Source organism: Camelus dromedarius, chromosome 21, assembly GCF_036321535.1.
Source record: "Camelus dromedarius isolate mCamDro1 chromosome 21, mCamDro1.pat, whole genome shotgun sequence".
NCBI classification, from domain to species: Eukaryota; Metazoa; Chordata; class Mammalia; order Artiodactyla; family Camelidae; genus Camelus; species Camelus dromedarius.
In genome coordinates, this window is record NC_087456.1 from 17638684 (window position 1) to 17658337 (window position 19654).

The window sequence follows — 19654 nt, forward strand, 5'->3', positions numbered from 1 at the left end:
GAATTGCTTGCTTAGGTCTTCTGACCATTTTTGGATTGGGTTGCTTGTTTCTTCGATATTGAAGTGTGTGAGCTGTTTGTATATTATGGAAATTAGCCCCTTGTCAGTCACATCATTTGCGAATATTTTCTCCCATTCTGTAGGTTGTCTTTTCATTTTGTTGATGGTATCCTTACCTGTGCAATTCTGGTTCAGTTTAATTTGTTGATTTACTTTAGGTAAAATTTAAATGTTATAGATGAACTTAGAAATGCTAAACAGAAATTAGTGAGGCAAGGAGACTTAAAACTAAAATTAAGGGATGAAATTATTCTAAATAGGACCCAATGTTTAAATATTTATTACTTACAATAATTTTGTATTGGTGTTGGGTTATAAACACCATGGCTGTGTAATTATTATGTTCTGGTATTACAATTTGGATTCTTTAATTTCATTCCTATATGTAAATCCAAATAGATTTGAACCGTGAAAAAAGTCAATTAGGGCCCCTCTGATTTTTTTATCATTCCTAATTTTTAAATTTTATTTCACTCTAATAACTTTTTGTGAATTATTTTTTTGAAATGGGAGAGGTCAACTAACACATTGAAGGCATTTGAATTTCAAATACAGTTTTTAGTAACTATATTCTTTTTCTAGCTTTTTAAGGATCACTGGGGAGAAGCTTACTGAGTTTTTCTTATGTCTTGTCATATAACTTTTGAATACAGATTCATTTTTTAAAATATTTTTATTTGAACATAGGAAATACATATAGGTTTTATAATATTCTAACACCTCAATAATGACGAAACTAATTTCTAAAGTTCTAATGATCATTTTTGGAGAACTACCAAAATTCAAAAATTTCAAGCAAGTATAGCTATTGGATGATACGTGATTTTTAAAAACTTGTATTTGTAGCTTAGACGCTAACTTAGAGACTTCTGTGTTGCTTGATCTCTCTGCAGGTTCTCAGTTATCTCAAAGGTTCGTAACTTCTTTATTTAGATTTATTTGCTGATTGCATTTTCCAAACATATTTATCTGTCTGAAGATGCCCTAGATTGAAAAAAAAAATTGTTTAAAGTCTAATACACAATTTTAAGATAATATATGTGTTTGTTATTTCATGATATATCAAAGTCATTTCACTTAAGTGTATATTTTCCTTTTATGTCAAATGCCGTAGTTATAAAAGCAGAGTGGGCTTAGTTCCAGACTATGACTTTCACTAGACAACCTTCCTTAACTTAAATACATAGTATTGTACATGGTAAGATTGACATTATCTGCAAAATTTGTGGTAAATACTGACTGGGTATTCTATACCTAAATATTAATAATATAGTTTACTAGCAGAAAAATTCCTTTATAAATTTCCTTAAATAAAAACTTAGCTGATAAAGTCTATTAAGGAAAAATTTATAATATAAATTATCTATTTAACCATAATAATTTGAATGAATAATAACATAAAATAATAACATAAATAAATAATTAATACTTTAATTAATAATTTTACCTGGTTCAAAGTGAGATGATAGTGCATTTTACATAATATGCAATTGAAACTATTTTACATCAAAAAATCTTAGAAATATTATTTAAATTCCCTAGCCATGTATTTCTTTATCTGTAATCTGAAATTCTTAGACTCACTAATACCTGATATTGCCTCATTTTAGCAGAATATATTGAATATGCTAATAGAAAATGCCATTCTTAGAAAAGTTCTGTTGTACTTTATTTATATGACCTCTAGGGGGCACCAAAAGATCTAATTGCAGGCTTTTCCTGGTAGATTCCAGCAGCTACTGATCTAGTTTTTATAATCTAACAGGTGTGTGAAGAAATGCGTTATCAATTGAATAAAACCAAAATGGAGAAAGATGAGGCAGAAAAGGAGCAGAGAGAGTACAGAACCAAAACTATAAGAGATCTTGAAATTAAAGATCAGGTAAGAGATGATAAAAGCATAACTGCAGCAATTAAAGACATAACTAATGTTTTTTTCTGAAGTTGTTGTGGTTTTATTTTTAAGTCGTTTATTTCTATCACATTGTTTCTAACTAATGGAGTAATCCAGTTTATACTAGTAAAAGAATTTCACTTACAGTTGCCTAAAGTTATCACCTTCCACATGAAATTATGAGACTACAACTGCATGAATATACGATTCCAATCTGACAGGTCATAAATATACATTTGGATATGTGTATCTATTACTTACAAAAGTAGAAAAAAAATGTTCTAATGCACAGTTTGAACCTAAAATATATGTACATAAAGTTCTTGAAAGATGCCAACTTGAATCCAATTTTAAGTGAAAAAGTTTAAAATTTGTAAGATGAGATGAGTTGATATGTAAATATGTCAATCAAATTGATTGTTGGCAGAGTGAGACCAGTTTTAACTAAGATAACCATGAATACTTTTGCTCAGGAAGCCTAAATACAGTGAAATTACAAATGTTAAGGGAAAAATGCTGCTTACTTTAATTTCAGTTGGAACAGATGTTTTACATTACATCTTTTTTGTGATCGTGTAGATATTCTAATTTTAATTGACAATGTAAATGAAGTTTCTAGAGAGGCAGTTCTAATAGAGTGACTTTCGATTTTCTAATTTTATGTTACAGTACAAAGCATTGAAAGCTTTCAATCTTTGTATTCAGTGAAAGCGGGTTGCTAAATCTATTCAATTAAAATAAGACTGAGTTCTGTGTCATTATTTTAAAGAAATCGCTATGATTTAAAATTAGGTAACCGTAAGTAGATTTCTACAAAAATATATATTTCTAGTTCAACACTTTTTACCATATTTTCCAACATATTTCCTTTTCAAGCCGATCAACTCTCTTTGCAAACAACGCAAAGATAATTGGGAAAAGTATTGACAATGAAAGTGATAATGAATTTGCACTAAGTACAAAAAGGTTTTCAAGTTGTAAGTGAAATCTCTGGCACTAAATTAAAATCTAAACAACCAAAATCAAATTCTGCTTTTGTACCACTATATTCAAAGTATTATAATGAGTTTTAAATTTTCAGAAGGATTTTCATTATTAACATGTACAAATAACGAGACTATTTTATTCCATCCAGTTGGGGGCGTGCCTGATAATAGAATTAAAAATCCTTTCTATCAGAAACTGAAGGTCTGGGATTACCAACCAACACAGAACTTCTCTTTTCTGATATATTATGACTTTTTTAAAAAAGGTAATGTTTTGGCTTGCTGACTAGCATTATTAGATACCTTTTTTGTTATTCTGTGGTATCTGCTACCATAACATTTTGGACTAACTAGAAAAATATAGTAAGGAAGAGCCTGTGAGTTATTTAAAAATTACATTACATTATTCCAGAGAGGAAAAACACTAGAGGAGCAGTAAGATTATAGTATCACTTGTAAATGAAAAATGCGTAGAAGTATTTGTAACATTTGTCTCTTATTACTATATCTCATTTTAATTAACCAGTAATGATGTGGAGGCTAAAGCTGCAGGATTTGAAAAGGAACAGTTTTCTTTTGTAAATATTTCCTGCTAAATAGTGGAACATTAACAGTTATTCATAATAATTTGAGTGTTATTTTTAGATAGAGATGTGCCTTTTTAGGAGATCGGAGAATTAGGAATAAAACCTCTGAACAGTTACAAGATATTTGTGATGTGATGTGCTTACTACTATTTTTTTTTTGGACAGAATTTGAGGAAATGTTATAGGTACTCTTTGTAACGGTTTTGTATTGAACAGACAGTTTCAAAAAAGAAAGCAGTGGTGTCTTATTCCATGGGTGATCTGGAGGAGCAAGGCAGCAATTGTTCTTTGTCTTTCAGCCATGACCTGACCTTCTGTCTTTAAGGCCCAAGAGCTACTTTGCTTGGCCACCATCTGCACTCAGGAGAGAAATTTACATGTAACTTTTAAAAGCTGAGCATGTTGAACATTTATCTGAAATACCTCTAAGAGTATAAAGCATATTTTACTTTTAAAGTGTCATATCATGCAATTCAGAATAACACGAAAGCAGTGTCTATGTTTACAAACAAGGTGTTCCTTGCAATATAGTCATTTTATTTATATTTTTGTTAATCTGGCCTCTTGGTACATTTTTAAGTAGGTGGAAAACTGTCAGATTGGAATGTGGTGGAAACAAGAGCTTTTTTGATGTATACAAAATAGGGCAAATGGTTGACCACCAGAATCATTTTCCTCCTGACCCGAGTCCTGACTCTGGCATAATTAGAAAGGTTAGAAGAGTAACAATGGCAATCTCTTCCTCCCATTTTCTCCTTTTCTTTTTTTTTATTGTGTCAGGAACCGATGGGCGAATTCTTCTTCCCATCAATGCCTTTGTATCTCTTTAGCTTAGAGAGCTCCTGTCAGCCTCAGAGGAAGCTTCCTACACCAAAAAAAAAAAAAAAAAAAAAAAAAAAAAGAAAAGAAAAGAAAAGAAAAAAGAAAAAGACATTTGGTATGGAGGAGAATGAAAAATATGTACCCTGATTTCTGTTAGAAATTTTTTGTAGGCAACAGTTATACACAAACACACACACACACACACTCACAAACTTATGGGAATTTAGAAACATATAGGAAGATAAAGAGAACATTACAATGGATTTCCACGTCTCCATCACCGAGGCTTCTTATTTTGCCCGTCCTATTCCATCTACCTCACATTTTTTTTCTCTTCTCCTTCTTCATCTTCTTTGTCATCTTCATTGTCATCCTTTTCTTCTCCATCTTCTCTCCTTCCTCCTCTTCTTCTATCTTCTTCCTCCTCTTTTCCTTTTGCTGAAGTATTTAAAGCAGATCTCAGACATTATGTTATTTCACCCATAAATACTTCAGTGTGTATCTATGAAGGATTTTTTTTTTCACAGTGTGTCATCATTACACCAAACAATATTAACAAGAATTCTTTAATGTCATGTAATGCCCAACCCATATTCAGATTTTTTGACCATCTCTACAATGTTTGTTTTACAGTTGGTTTATTCAAATCAGGAAAACAGATATGTCTTTATATGTTAGAATATTATGGTAATACCTTCTTTAATAGGCAATAGAGGGAAATCTTAGAAAAATCTCAACCTTCTTTGTTGTTGTCTTATTAAATTTCATGCATAATGTTTTGATTATGCTTTATATTTATGAGGTACCTCATCATCACTCTAAAGAAATATGTATTAATCCTGCAGCAAACTACCTGAAGGAAATGGCTCCCAGGCAGCAACCTCAATCATCATAGTCTGAAAGGAACCCCTTAGAGCCTGAAATCCAAAATACGTAATCAATTTCAGAGCCTTACACTTCAGAGTTAGGAATACTGCAGGGTGCCCTGGCATTACCCTGGCAGCACACAGGTTAGCTGCTTCTGAAATGAGTGATGCGTAAGTGAGGTTTTCTTTGTTAACTTCCATTTTGGCAGATGGATCTCAGAAGATGATTCTTCATAGCCCCTAACCTTTGATCGGGGCCTAGTACAAGGTGAAAATACAGGACCCTTTGTTCGAAAGCAGGATAAAAGTGATGTTAAAGTTACTAGATTATAAAATGTTTTCCTTTCTTCTGCAGTCCTCCTCTCCCTCTCTCCCTTTTCCTCTCTCTCTCTCTCTCTCTCTCTCTGCCCTTCTCCCTCCCTCCCTCTGCATGTCACGGTGTTTTGATTTGCTGTTTAATGTCAAACTCCCTTCAGCACAGGGATACTCATGGTGGGACCCCCACAGGTGCCCCATGACCACGTGTGCACATGTGTCTGTGGTTTCTGGGTTCTCTCTACCACCAGCCAAGGACCTATTCACCATGCACAGTGGGAGGGGAGACAGTCAGTCTTCCTCATCCCAAGGTGGTCAGCTGGGCTACTCCTAGAGACTGCAGCCTCCACACAGGGACGCACTTGGGATTGGGGTGGCCAGAGGCTCCACACTGAGTCCACTGAGTGTGCTGTAGTGAGTGCTGCCAGCCTGGAGCAGGGGTGATTACCTCTGCGTCCTGTGCAGAGATGTCAGGGGTGTATATGCTCAATTCAGCCTGCCCCAGGCTCACATCTGGGTTCCCAACAGGGGTAAAGGATAACAGCAGAGCACATGCCTCCGAGCCCCAACACTGTCATGACCTGGTCCCACCCAAAGTGGAGAGCAACAAGGTCCCAGGGCAGGGGCCAAGAAGAGGGAGCTGGGAGATAACAAGTGTCTGAGAACTGCCGTGGGGCTGCCATAAGGCACTGGAGAGACAAGACCACGATGTAAGCAGGGCTTCCACTGTCCATCACACTTCACTTATAAAACACAGATTCCAATGTACAATCCTTAAGGATTTCTAGACGTTAACTACAGAGCATTAAAGTGTAGGAGCAGGGCCCTTCTCCACGGGTCACAAGCCGCATGGCTGTGAGGACAGGCAGATGGAGATGTGGTGTGCCAGCGCACTCGAGCTTACATACACAGACACATGCATGTGCTTAACACGTGCAGGTGCCCTGCATCTGGAAAAGAGGGCTGTCCAGCTGCAGCCCAGGGGCCAAATCTGACCTGTGGCCTGTTCTTACAAATAAAGTTGCGCTAGAGCACAGCCACACTCACTTGCTAATATGTTGTCTACGGCTGCTTCCCTGCTGCAAAGGCAGAGTTGAGGAGCTGCGACAAAGACCACATAACCCATGAAGATTAAAATATTTACCATCTGAGCCTTTACAGAAAAAACCTGCCAACCCCTGCCCTAAGTATAGAGATACAACAATGTTTTAAGTTTCCCCTGCCCTACTAGAATGTGGAGCTTTGAGATTGAAGACTTGTCAATCTTAAGTTATAACTTAAGGCTTTTAGAGTATTTTACAGTACAGCAAATGTGTCCGATCCCTGCTCTCTTAGTCGTCTAATGGTATTGTCCAGTGAGTATGACTTGTGATAGTGTTATTATCTTATTAGTGGCACGTGACTTAATAATGGCTTAGATGGGAGTACAAATATAAATATATAAATTATTTTATATTACAATTTTTTTAGGTTGGTTCAGTTTCTTTTAGAGATAAGAAGACTATTGATATCGTATTAGGTTATAACTTTGGAGTTGTTACTACACTCCAAAAGGAGTAGGAAGCATTGAAGTTCAAAATTACCTGAATGAAGTCATCAAAGCAAATATTTAAGGGTAGAGCACATATACAAAAGAAATAGATGAAAAGATTTTGGCTAGAAAATTAGGACAGAAAAGGATTTGAGGGTTCCTCCTACACACAGCAATATGACTCTGCACTTGAATGCTGACATTGAACAACATGCACTGTGTCAACACAGGAGCTATTTCCTAAGTTCAACTGAGTTAGTTAGATTGTTGGGAGAGGTGCATCTGTTTTGTGTGGCTTTGCGTAAAGATGAGAGGAAGCCCTGCATGTCCTAAAAGTAAGTCTACTTAAGGCCAGAGAAATAAAAGCAATAAAGAAAAGTTGAAGAACTGCACCTTTCTACTTAGAGAAGACCGAAGCATTGCTCTGCTACCTTCAAGGGCTTGACAGATAATTTCAAGGAGAAAATGAAATACCTGTTCTTGATCTTCGGTATGCAAAGAATAAAAATGAGGAGATGTAATTACAGCAACCGGAAATCATAGTAGCCTGAGATAACTTTCTGACAGGAAGGATGTTGAAGTACATTGCTGCAGCAGGCCATGGAACTTTCTTCCCTGAGATTTTTAATTGTAAACAGTGGCAGCAATATACTTTACCTGAGGGCTCAGCTAACGGACCTCTGAGGTTCACTGTCTTCTTTTTGACTCTATAAACATCCTAGGGAGACTTCTTGTGCGTGTTAAGGTGGCTCCTAGTGGTATTTGTCTTTTCTCCTCCGAATTTAGCACCCACAGATGGAAGTGAAATCCCGTTTGGTTCCGTTCCCTGGTGCATGTCTGCAATGCTGTGCCGTCTCTTTCAGGAGGCTTTGGGGGAATATGTTGAGATCATGGATGGCTTCCGAGAGCTAAACTTCAGCAACTTATCCAACTACCACCTGCAGTCTCACTTCTGTCTCTAAAAAGTGACTGGGAGGGGGCCACTTGGGCTGCCGTTAGTGAGTGTAATCACTTGGTCCTGGTGATGACAGAGCTGCTCTCCAGTGTTCTTCACACCGTCTTTCAGTGCTGGAGGCTTAGCACATTCGTTCCTGCTCCTCCCTCAGGCCACAGCCGCTGGAGAGGGTTTGCCCCCCCTAGACCAGCAAACTAAGCACTGCGGGGGTGATGGCTAGAAGACCCAGGTCCTGCCCTTGGGGGGTTTATATTCTAGTTGAAGAGACAGAGTACACATTTGAACATGCCTTAAAAATACTTGCAAAACAGCATATCGACAAGTGCAAATTAATGTAGTGTGAACTTCATGCTGGCTACAGCCCATGAGAGGGAGAATCTGGTTCCGTGTGTGATGCAATAAAGCTTTTTTTTCCCTAATAGCATCTTCCCTAAGTATGCCCTAAAGCATTGTTCAGCATACTTAGATAAATTTGTGTTCTTATCACAGCCTAACCAAGAATTCTGAGAAAATTCTTCAGCCTGGCGTATGTCTAATAAATCAGCTTCTTTTGTTCCTGTGCTGTGTGATGCTTGAATGGGACAAATTATGTAAATAATTTAAAAATCTCCATTTAATAGACCGTTATTAACTTATTATTTTTCTAAAGCACCATGTAAAGTTAATTTCTTCATTTAAAATGATAATTATGTTGGTAAGGTCACAAATTAGCAGTAAGACAGTGAGTTTGATTTTTTTTAACAAAGAAACAGTTCCAAATCAATCAAGTGAGTAATACCAAGGAGATCCTCAGGGCATTTAGCATTAGTAACTTGGATAATGATTTGGATAATGGGTTTAGGTGGCCATATATGTATGGCTCATTCACAAAAACACTGTAGAAATTTATATGCTCAAAAAAGTCACTTGTTTTCCCAGCAAAGATGATAATGCTATTCACCATAATAGCATATTTTTAAAAATTAAATATATAAGCAAGAACAATATATCTGAAGATAGCTATTTAGGGCTGTTTAAAGATAAGGGCACAAGTAGGAAACAAAAACCCATTTAGAAATAATATGCCTTAAAGGATAAACATTAAGAATGTTTGCCTTTGGATAGGAATATAAAACTGTAAAGTGAACTCAAGAAACAGTTTTGTGTTTTAAGGAACTTGTAAGGCTTATCAGCTGTTGGCCCTAAAGAAATACAACGTTTGTTGTATTTCAGTTTCAGTGAATGACAGATATTTTGGTCCTTAATTTTTTTGCATGCTTATTTTGACTTTAAAAGTTGACCCGACCTTCCAATCTTGCAGATTATGTCAGATGCCAAGTCTGCAATTCTGGTGGCTACCAGGTGGCAGCAATTCTTTGAATATATATCCAGGCGGGCCTGCAATTGAGCGGTATTAGACATAGAACAGCTACAGATGCCTTTTTTTTTTTTTTACAATCCAGAAATATTAGTACCAATATCCAGCATAAATATTACTAATTACTACATATGTATATATTTTTAGAAACAATATTTATTGTATAAACATGGCACATTCACAGAAGCCTGTAATTCTAACACCCAATAGAGCAAATTGTTTTCATTTTTCTGTTTTACCATCCACTTTTTGTCCATATGCATATATAATATTTGCAAGTAGTAAACATAGCCTAGATATTATATTGAGTTTTATTTTTTTTCACTTAACAATATCTTAAGCATTTAATGTGTTGTGTGCTCTTCCTAGATCACTTTAATATGGCTATTGGCATGTACTTTCAAAGGAAACTGATAAGTCAGATTTTGAAGAGAACATATACTGTTATAAATTTAGAATCCTTTTGCCCTAAACTTCACTTGTTGCTTTAATTCAACAACCATACATCATATGCATTCTGCTGGCCTAGAATGAACTTTGGTTCTTTAAAAAGGGAATATGTAATTCAGATTTGCAAATAAATATGTCAAAAACATAGTAACTATCATTAGCAAACTACAAAAGGGCGTGGTGATTTAGGAGAAGGAAAGGGGACAAACTTGAAGGATAGTTTAGGATATTGCCCAACATAGATGGGCGACAAAGACGCTTAGGTTGGAAGGTCCAGCGTGGCAGCTTGAGCAAAGGACTGAGGATGAGGAGGTGGGAAAGAGGGAGATGTTCAAAGAACACATGTGTCTTCATTTCATAGCATACTTGTATCACTGACCTCAGTATCTCAAGTGCCATGTCTCTGTTATAAAAGATTGCCCATAGAAAATGGGCTTCTGTCGGGGTCAGAATCCCAGTATAATCGCTGCACGTCCGGCAGGCAGGCACGGAGGGCACTTTGTGTTTTGGGAATGGTTGCACAAGTTTTTCATTTTCTTTGTAGTATTTTCTATGTAATGGAACAATTTTAAGATTTTCAAATTTCAGATAACATACAAAATGTCACTTTATTAACTGTGTTAGAATCAAGTAGTGTTAGTTTTCTAGAAATAGAGAATTGACAGTTACCTTAATGATTTGTAGAAAGTTTCTGCATAACTAGTAGTGGAAGGTAAAACACAGAGTATACAGGATACTACTTTACCTAGGAACTGTGGGTCCAAAGACATGACTTCCTGATTTGACTTTTCAGCTAAACTTCCTGAGCAAAGCTCTCAGAGCCTTGCTCTCTTTCCCAGTGAAGTAAGAATCTTGGATAAATGGAAGCTAAGGTTTTCTTTATCTCTAAAAGCCTATGTGTCTAGAAACATAGGAAATATTTCTCTGCTCTTCTTAACTATGAATTAAGCATTAATAAAATCAATAAAAGTTACTTGGAGTCTCAAGTGTCATTCCAAATTTCTCAATTATTTCCTGATTTTATTAAAATGACACTTCTTTTATGATTATAGGAATGAAATTCTATTGTCATCAATTTTAGATTATATTCTTTTCATTAAGATTAATAATAGAACAATAAAATGTCTAGCCTTTTAAACAGCTGAATTTAATTACAAGACAGACACCATTCAATCTGCAATAAGGATTAAAACCCTACTCTGAATTATGAATGAAGTTCTATTGGAAAGATTTTAAGCAGCAGCAAACTGTCCAAGGTAGTATTTTGGAGGAGTAGTGAGTTTTCAGGAAGCCTGCGGAATTAGATACCCTCAGCCAGAGTTACGTATTCCTTTGGACTCATGAACCCCAGGAATACATTGGTAACTCCTTTGGAGAAATGTGGCAATGATAGTTAATGTTTTCACTTTCAGTTTTTACTTGGTGCTCTGACAAATGCAGCCATGGAAAGAAATGCTGTGGCAGTTCTGGGTGTAGATGACCCAGAAGATGATCATGTTACGTTTTTGTATTTTGATTTTTTTTTAATCATCAGAATGAAAACAAATTTTGGGGGGTGAGGGTATAACTCAGTGGTAGACTACATGCATAGCATGCCTGAGGTCCTGGGTTCAATCCCCAGTATCTCCATTAAGAAAATGAATAACCTAAAGCCTCCCCACAAAAAAAGATGAAAAAATAATTAAAAAAACAAATTTTTAATTCTCTTAGAGGTTTTACATATCTCTGGCATGCTTCCCTGACCATCATTGGAATCCAACGTGAGATGCTCTAGACAGAGATTCTAGATACAACTGCAGGCTGCCTATGACTGTTAATAAGTTGCAAGGTGTTTAGATTTTCATATTACTATTCTTAAAAGATGGTCAAGGTAATTTAACCCTTTTCGGTGTTAACATCTGTATTTAAGTGGATCCGTTACACTAACATTTACATTTTAGGGAAAAGACAAGAAAGCAGTAGTGTCCTTATTTCTGGCTTGCTTTCTGACTTCCCTGAGAATTTTTGGCATTCCCCGTGAGGAACAGAAAATTTTTCTCTGTATAAATTTCTCTACTTACAGCTGAAGTTCTGATACTCATTCATATTCATTCTCTCTCTTCCTCTGTCTCTCTCTCTCTCTCTCTCCCCGCTCCACCTCCTACCCACCCCACCACCCCCATGGTAATAAAACATGCAAGTAATTGCATTAGCCTGGCTTCAGAAGTGTCATGAGTCAAGCTATGGTTGAAAGTTCCCTGTGAAGTACAAGAGAGTACTCATGTCTTAGTGAGAGTGGCATCCAAGGAAAAAGGGGAGCTAAAAACTTTCAGGGAAATCTTAAGAAGATGGAGGAAAAACAGTTGTTGAATTGTTTTATGTGAAAGAGTGTCGCATCATTGCAAGGACTACCTTTTCTTTCAGGCCCTTCTTTCACTTGCTCAGAATTTTCTGCAGAGAAATCTGAATTCACTCATACTGAGAGGTCATTTTCATCCTAATTTGAGGTAGAAACTTTAGGGTGTCATTTTCATCTTGTTTCTACACTTAAGTTTATCATAGAAAAATAGGGCTGGTTCAGTGATTGAAGCCATTTAAAGGGTTTATAGAACAAGAGCCAGGTATGTTTTGGTCTAAAAGGGGAGTTAAGGCAAATGGATGGATCAAATATCTATTTATTTGTATATTTTAAAATCTACATGTGGATCTATAGTTTTATGTGTGTGTATATATATATCTTACTAATGTGCAGTGTAAGAAGTGTGACTTACTGATGAGCAGGCTTTTCTTGAGCAGACCCTGATGTCTGAATTCTCTGAATGCTGAAATTAGGATACCTTAGACTTGCCTCAACAGCCAGGAGAGAAAGAAAGACCCTACAGTTGTTCCAGTTATGAAAACAAGAAAAGAAGAGTAAAGGAAAAGGAAAACACAAAGCAGAACAAAACAGAAAGTAGGTAGAGGGAAGGAGGACGATTTTGCAAGGCAGTCTAAAGGCACTTAATGCAGAGAACACAGCTGGCCTTTCGCCTCGTCTACTCTGCCTCACATTCAGCTGTAGCTCAGGAGCGATCAGCATAACCACAGATCCAGCCTTATATTATATCAGTGTTTTCAGGAGGGATCTGTAATTATGGATTTTTTAAACTATAATTGCTATAGCTCCTTCTCCACGCCCCCTTCCCCACAACAATTGCTGGTAGTTGAGAGTAACTTCACGTAGCTTGCCATTTTTCAGAAAATGCTTTCCAACCACATAGCAATAAAAAATTCATGACAGTAATTTTTATCTTTAGCCTCCCTTGTTTCAAGGGCTGCTTATGAAAGATCAGAGGGAGGTCCTCAGATAGGAAAGAACAATAACCTGGTGGGCACCGAGAGCCTGTAAGACTTTCATGACTTGGTCTGCCCCCTTCATTTCATAGATGATTAGACTGTGAGTGAGCTGAGAGTGATTACCTCATTCTTATGCATTCATTTATGTAACTGATAGTTATTGATAGCCTATTATATATCACTGACAAATAGGTACTGGGGTTGCATTGAGAAATAAAATGTATTTATTGCTGACACAACTTTTACAGTCTGGTGAGGTATTTAAGTGTAATAAGAAGATGAGGGCTCAGTGGACGGGTAGCTTACTGTGGTAGGAGAGGGTTCAAAAAGATTCTACTCAACAGTCAATAATAAATTTTTAATATGGATAATAAGAAAATTCAATGGGGGAAAATAGTTTTTCAACATATGGTGTTGAGGAAACTGGATATCCACATGTAAAATAACGAAGGTGGGAGTCTATCTTACATTATATATAAAGGTAAATTCAAAGTGGATGAAAGACCTGAATATGAGAGCTAGACTTATAAAACACTTGAAAGTAGACGTAGGCGTAAATCTTCATGACCTTGGACCAGGCAGTGGTTTTTTGGATCTGACACGAAAAGCATAAGCAACAACAGAAAAAAAAAAAAGAGATATATTGGATATCATCAAAATTAAAAACTTTTGTGTTTCAAGGACACCATCAAGAAAGTGGAAAGACAATCTACCGAATGGGAGAAAATTTTTACAGATCACATACCTGCTAAGAGACTTTTAAGTAGTATATATAGGGCATGCTTACAATTTCATAACAAAAAACAACCCAATTCAAAAGCAGGCAAGAATCTTAATAGATATTTTTCCAAAGAAGATATACAGATGGTAAATAAGCACGTGAAAAGATGCTTGTCGTCATTAGCTATCAGAGAAATGCAAATCAGACCCAAAATGAGATACTCCTTCACACCTGCTCGGATGGCTCTAATCAAAAAGACAGATAATAACAAGTGTTGATGAGATTGTGGAGAAAGTGGAGCCTCATACATTGCTGGTAGGATTGTAAACTATCAGCTGCTTTGAAAAATAGCCTGGCAATTTCTCAAAAGTTTCAGTGTAGAGTTTCCATATGACCCAGCAGTTCTACTACTAGGTATATAATCAAGAGAAATGAAACATGTCCACACAAAAATATGTTCATGAGTGTTTATAGTAGCATTATTCATAATAGCCCCAAACTGATGAGAACCCAAGTGTTCATCAACTAATGAACGGATAAATAAAATGTGATTATCTATTATCCATATGTTGGAAATAAAAAAGAATGAAGTACTGATACAGTCTACAGTGTGGCTGAACCTTAAAAATATTATGTTCAGTGAAAGAGACCAGTCACAAAAGACAACATATTGGATGATTCCATTTATGTGAAATGTCCAGAATGGGCAAATCTATAGAGACAGAAATCTGTAGAGTGAATGCTTGGAGCTGAGGGGATTGAAATCAAATAAGGAGTACAGCTGATGGGTATGGAGTTTCCTTTGGTGTGGTAAAATCTTCTAAAATTGATTGAGGGGATGGTTGCACAACTCTGTGAATATACTAAAACATGGTTAGTTATACACTTTAATAGGAGAGTTGTGTGTGAATTATGTCAATAAAACTATTACTAGAAAAAAGATTCTACCATAAAATTCATATTTCATCCTAGTCTGGAGGGAAGCAGAGAGAGTGGGAAGGGAAGGCCGTTAAGGCAAAAAGGAACAGAATGTGCAAAGACACTGTCCCATATAGACCTGGAGGACAAATGGAGACATAAGAGATAAGAGGAAAACACTGAGCCCCAGAAAACTAAATTTTTTTGCCAGAAGTGGCTGTAAACCACTATAAAATCAGAATGCATATCTTATTCATCATTATATCTCTAGTACCCAGCACAGAGAAGACCTACCACAGGTTTTATCTGTTAGTTGAATGAATAAGTAAACGATTGTCTAAGTGAGCTGAAGAATGAAGTTTAAATAATTATTAATAGTGCCTGGATGACAATAAACTGGGCGACAGATCCTGTAACTCCTGGCTCATCTTTGTTGTGCTATATCAGGCAGAAAGTTTTAGAATCAGGTTGAAAATAACTTCTTTTATAACAATAATTGTGTTTTAGCAATTATATTTGCTTAAAGTGTTTGATCAGTCTTTTTATATATGGCCATTCTAATAAATGTGTAATGGTATCTCACTGTGGCTTTTAATTTGTAATTCCCTAATGATTAATGATATTAAACATCTTTTCAGATGCTTACTTGCCATCTATGTATTTTCTTCAGTTATATCTACCGCTATTCTCTAGTTTTAGGTGCTCTCATCTTCACTGGTGCTGCTGTAATAATGTCCTAATTGACTTCCCTCTTCCTGCTTCAGCCCATTTTAGTCCCTTCACAGACAGAGATGTCTGCCAAAACCTGTGTCGAATCTTGTCCTTCTGATTGCAACTCCCAGTGGTTCCCCAGCTTAGTCATGGTGGAAGGCAAAGTTCTTAGAATTGATCTACCAGGTGCTGCCCAGTCTGGCCCTCCTGTTACCTCTCTGCCCGCATCTCCTACTGTTCTCCTCCATCACCCTGCGCTAGCCACAATGGCTTCCTTGCTTTTCCTCAAACACATCAGATACAGTCCTACTTCAGGGCATTTGTCTTTACTGTTCCCTTTGCCTGGAACACTGTTCCCCATGACAGCTTTAGAGATCAGTCTCTTAATGCCTTCAAGTCATTGCTCTAATATCATATTCTCTGTGAGCCCTTCCCTGGACACCTTATTTTAAATTGTACCCTCTTCCCCCAGTGCTCCCTTTCCTCTTTCTGCTTTATTTTACTCCATGTCTCACTTCCTCATTTATTGTGTTTGTTATCTGGTTTCTTTCTCCCACAATATTAGCTTTGTGAAGGCCTGTCCCCCTCAATCCATACACAACACATTAGCAAAAGCACAATGTGAATTAAGTTGCATTGTTCTTCCATTTAACAACTTGGAGTGTCTTCCCATTTGCGTTTGGAAACATAAATCGGAACTCCTTTCCATAGCTTACCAGACCCTGCACAATCTGATCCCCAACTGTCTTAACACCTGCTCTTCTCACTGACTCTTCTGTCTCCGTTCACTTGAGCCTCATGGTTTTCCTTTAGCTTCTCAAACGTACCAAGGCCTTTGGACAAACATCTGCCTTATATGTTCTCCCCAACTCTTCCTGTGCTTAGTCAGCTCTTTCTTTCTTTGGTTTCCACTTAAATGTTTCCAATTCTCTAACTACTAACATATACCTCGCCACAGTGCCCACTTATTCTCTCATAGTACCTTGTTTGTTTCCTTCATGGAACTTACTATAATGTTTAATTCTTTTTTTTTTACTTTAAAAAAACTGTCTCTTTCATCAGAATATAAATTATTTGAGGTCAGAGATCTTTACATGTCTTACCTACTTTGATATTCCAGTGCGTCAGTGCCTAGCATGAAATTAGAGTCACAGTAACTGGATGGGTGTGGGGATAGGTAGCCAAGAGTTCGGGCCCTGAAGGTAGAGTGCCTAAGGTCAGATTCTCACTTTACTATCTACTACTTGGTGAACTTGGGCAAATTACTTCACGTCTCCAAGCCTTAGTTTTCTTATGTGTAAAATGAAGATAGATAAAATTACCACTTTATAGGGCTTTGTAAAAACCTTGAGATGACGTTAATAACTGACCTATAAATGTTAATAATTATTATTTTTACTAATGTAGTTATGATTATTATTTACATTCTCTATAAATGTAATCCTCATCTCTCTCTCTTGACCGTGTTCCCTTTTATCTAGTTGCTTCATAGAATCGTGATGATAAATGAATATGATATTTTTGGTATGACCTGAGCAGTGCATAGAAGTGGGGCTGTCATCTCAGCTTGTATTAATCTAGCTTCAGAGCCAGTTATCATTTGCGTTATGTGTTTATCAAACATGCCTCGTTGTGAACTCTTACTGAGCTTAAATTCAATTAAAACCCCTAATGGCACAAGTCTGCTGCCCTACAATTGGGTAGTAAATACAGATATTTTCATTTGTCTCTCTGAAACTTGATCATTTTAGTTTGGACCTATGGTATTAGCTTGTCTGAACTTTTTGACTCTTGTTTTTAACATTTGACCATGATGAACTGGTCCTCTTAGTTTTATGTCACAGGCATATTTGATCAGCATATCATTGGTGTCTTCATTAAAGTCAGTGGCTTAAACAGTATAGTAGGAATGACAGGGCAGAGCCCTGCAACCTGTAGCTGAAGGCCTCTCTTATGGCTTGATATTTTCCATGCTAGCTTCCATATGCTTTTTAACTGATATTTTTGTTTCCTGTTTAAGAACCAGACCATTTTCCTTCATCAAAATAATTCTGTCCAAGTCAAAGGACATTTACTTTTGTAACTACTGTGTACAATTAACTGTCCTTAGGTACCGCTGAGCCATGAGACAGAGGATTACAGATGGCAAATAGTGAAAAATGAGGCATGGATGGCTAAGAAATCCAAGTGTCTTTGTGAATATGAAGCAGATTTGTAGTTGGCAGGATTTAAACTTGTGTTGGGAAACTCCCAATGGAAGGGAAGTGGGCCTGCCTGAAATTCCAATTTCTTCGTCTAAACAGTCTGAATGTTAATGGACTAAATTTGAAATTTGAGGAATTAGAGTCTATAAGATCATTTTTTTGAGATTTCTTCTATTCATTCTATTGACCTACTCTCCTTTTAAGAGCATCATGTCCGTCTACAGACATCATTATGTTGTACTACTAAATTAACAATGCTGTATGTGAATTATATTTCAATACAAAAAAAGTTCCTTTGTAATCACTACCCTCTATTTATGTGTTCTATGCCTATCTTATTTTTCTCTATGAATATGAGTGAAAGCAAGAACTATGTGTTTTCTAGTTGTCACAACATATAAATTCAGGACTGCATATGAAAGTGTTTCCTAAACTATGAAAAGCTGTATACCTACATAGAGCTTTTATGATTCAATAGATGGTCAATAAATTGAATAGAGGAACTTAGTCCTTTGTATGTGGATGCTGTTAATTTGAAGGAATCATACTCAAAATATTTATTAACTAAAGCATCTACTCTATACTGAAAGCTTCTTGCCAAAATTAGTTAGAAAATATAGGTCGTTTTAGAGTTAAAGCTTAGTACAATAAATTCTTCAGTTCCCCAAATAGTATTTTACAGAAATATATATATATAATTCACAGCTAAAGTGAATTTTCTAAAAACTCCCCATAAGGTGAGATCACGTACACCATGTCTCAGTACAGAAGGATTTTTTTTTTCAATCAGTTGTGCCTCTAAAAATAAACCTAGTTTTGTTGTTAAAATTTGCTGTCTCCTCTTCACATAAGAACATCTCATTAATTTTGGTGAAAATCCTCCAACAAGATAAGGTTAAATTGTCCAGTTTCCCAGTGGAAGAGGATCTGTTTTGTGTCACGAGCAGAGTAGCAGCAAAGAGGTGAGTGGAAGACAGACATGCTGTTTCAGTGGTCAGAATATTTTGAATCCAAGCATAAGCGTTCAGGGAAGAGCCTGTAGGTCTGAATGCTGTAGGTATGCTTTCAGTAATATTCCATCTCATTTACTGTCTTTAGAGTTTTAGAGCCAGATGATTTGATATTAATGTCCTCTGCAATCAGGTACACCAAGGAGTAACAGAAACTGGATAGGCAGACAGAGGTGACCTCACAGAGGTTCAGTATATTTGCATGGGGGAAAAGGGGTGCTGTATTCCATCATCTGTACTGTGTCCAGACTCCTTATGTAGGAGTTTCCCTTCCTCAGTCATTTGAAACTGGTTTAGTAAGAAATTAAAATACGATTTCCTATTAAAAAATTGTTCAGTTTGAAGTGAAAGGTGGGGCAATCTTAAATAGGTCTAAATGTTTGAGTTTTTCTTGGTTTGAGAGAAAAGAAATATTTTATACTAAACAGTAATGTTGATAAAAAATAAAGCCCAAGAAAATTTTTTTTTTCTAAACTAAGAAATGATGTCTATGGTCTTATGAAACTAGTTTTTAAAAAGGGGAGTCTGAGTCTTAAATTTGTTCTGATTGTCAAGATTGACGTAATTTAACTAATAAGAGAATGCACAGAGCAAAAAGAAAAACTCCTTGTTGAATTAACAGTTGTCAGAGAAGAAACAGATGATGTGTTTTCTTTATTGCATTTTAAAAAATTAATTATTGCCAATAGAGGCTTGTTTGTGCTTGTAACTGAGTTAGCTTTGTGGTTTGGCATTGTTCCACATTTGAAAGCAGCTAGGTATCAGCCTGGGTTTTAGTCCGGTTCAGTGGGCCTCAGTAGTGTTCTCATCTGTAAAGGGAGGGGACAGACAAAGATGATGACTGAGATGACTTCTGCCTTTAACTGTATCCTTTTTGTTTTTTTTTTTTAAGGCCTGTGCTTTTATTAAACGAAGTCTTGATGTAAACAGGGGAGTTAAACTCCCAAATGTT

General features: G+C 36.3%; 1 protein-coding gene across 9 annotated transcripts in view; it reads left to right on the top strand.

The window, feature by feature from the left end:
- The window catches only part of SDCCAG8 (SHH signaling and ciliogenesis regulator SDCCAG8), a 185448-nt gene that overhangs the window by 48260 nt on the left and 117534 nt on the right, over positions 1-19654 (top strand). For all 9 annotated transcript variants that reach the window (XM_031438535.2, XM_031438538.2, XM_064477226.1 and 6 more), the window contains one exon: positions 1826-1942. In XM_031438535.2, coding sequence (XP_031294395.1) covers positions 1826-1942 — 117 coding nt within the window. The remainder of the gene's footprint in view (positions 1-1825; positions 1943-19654) is intronic.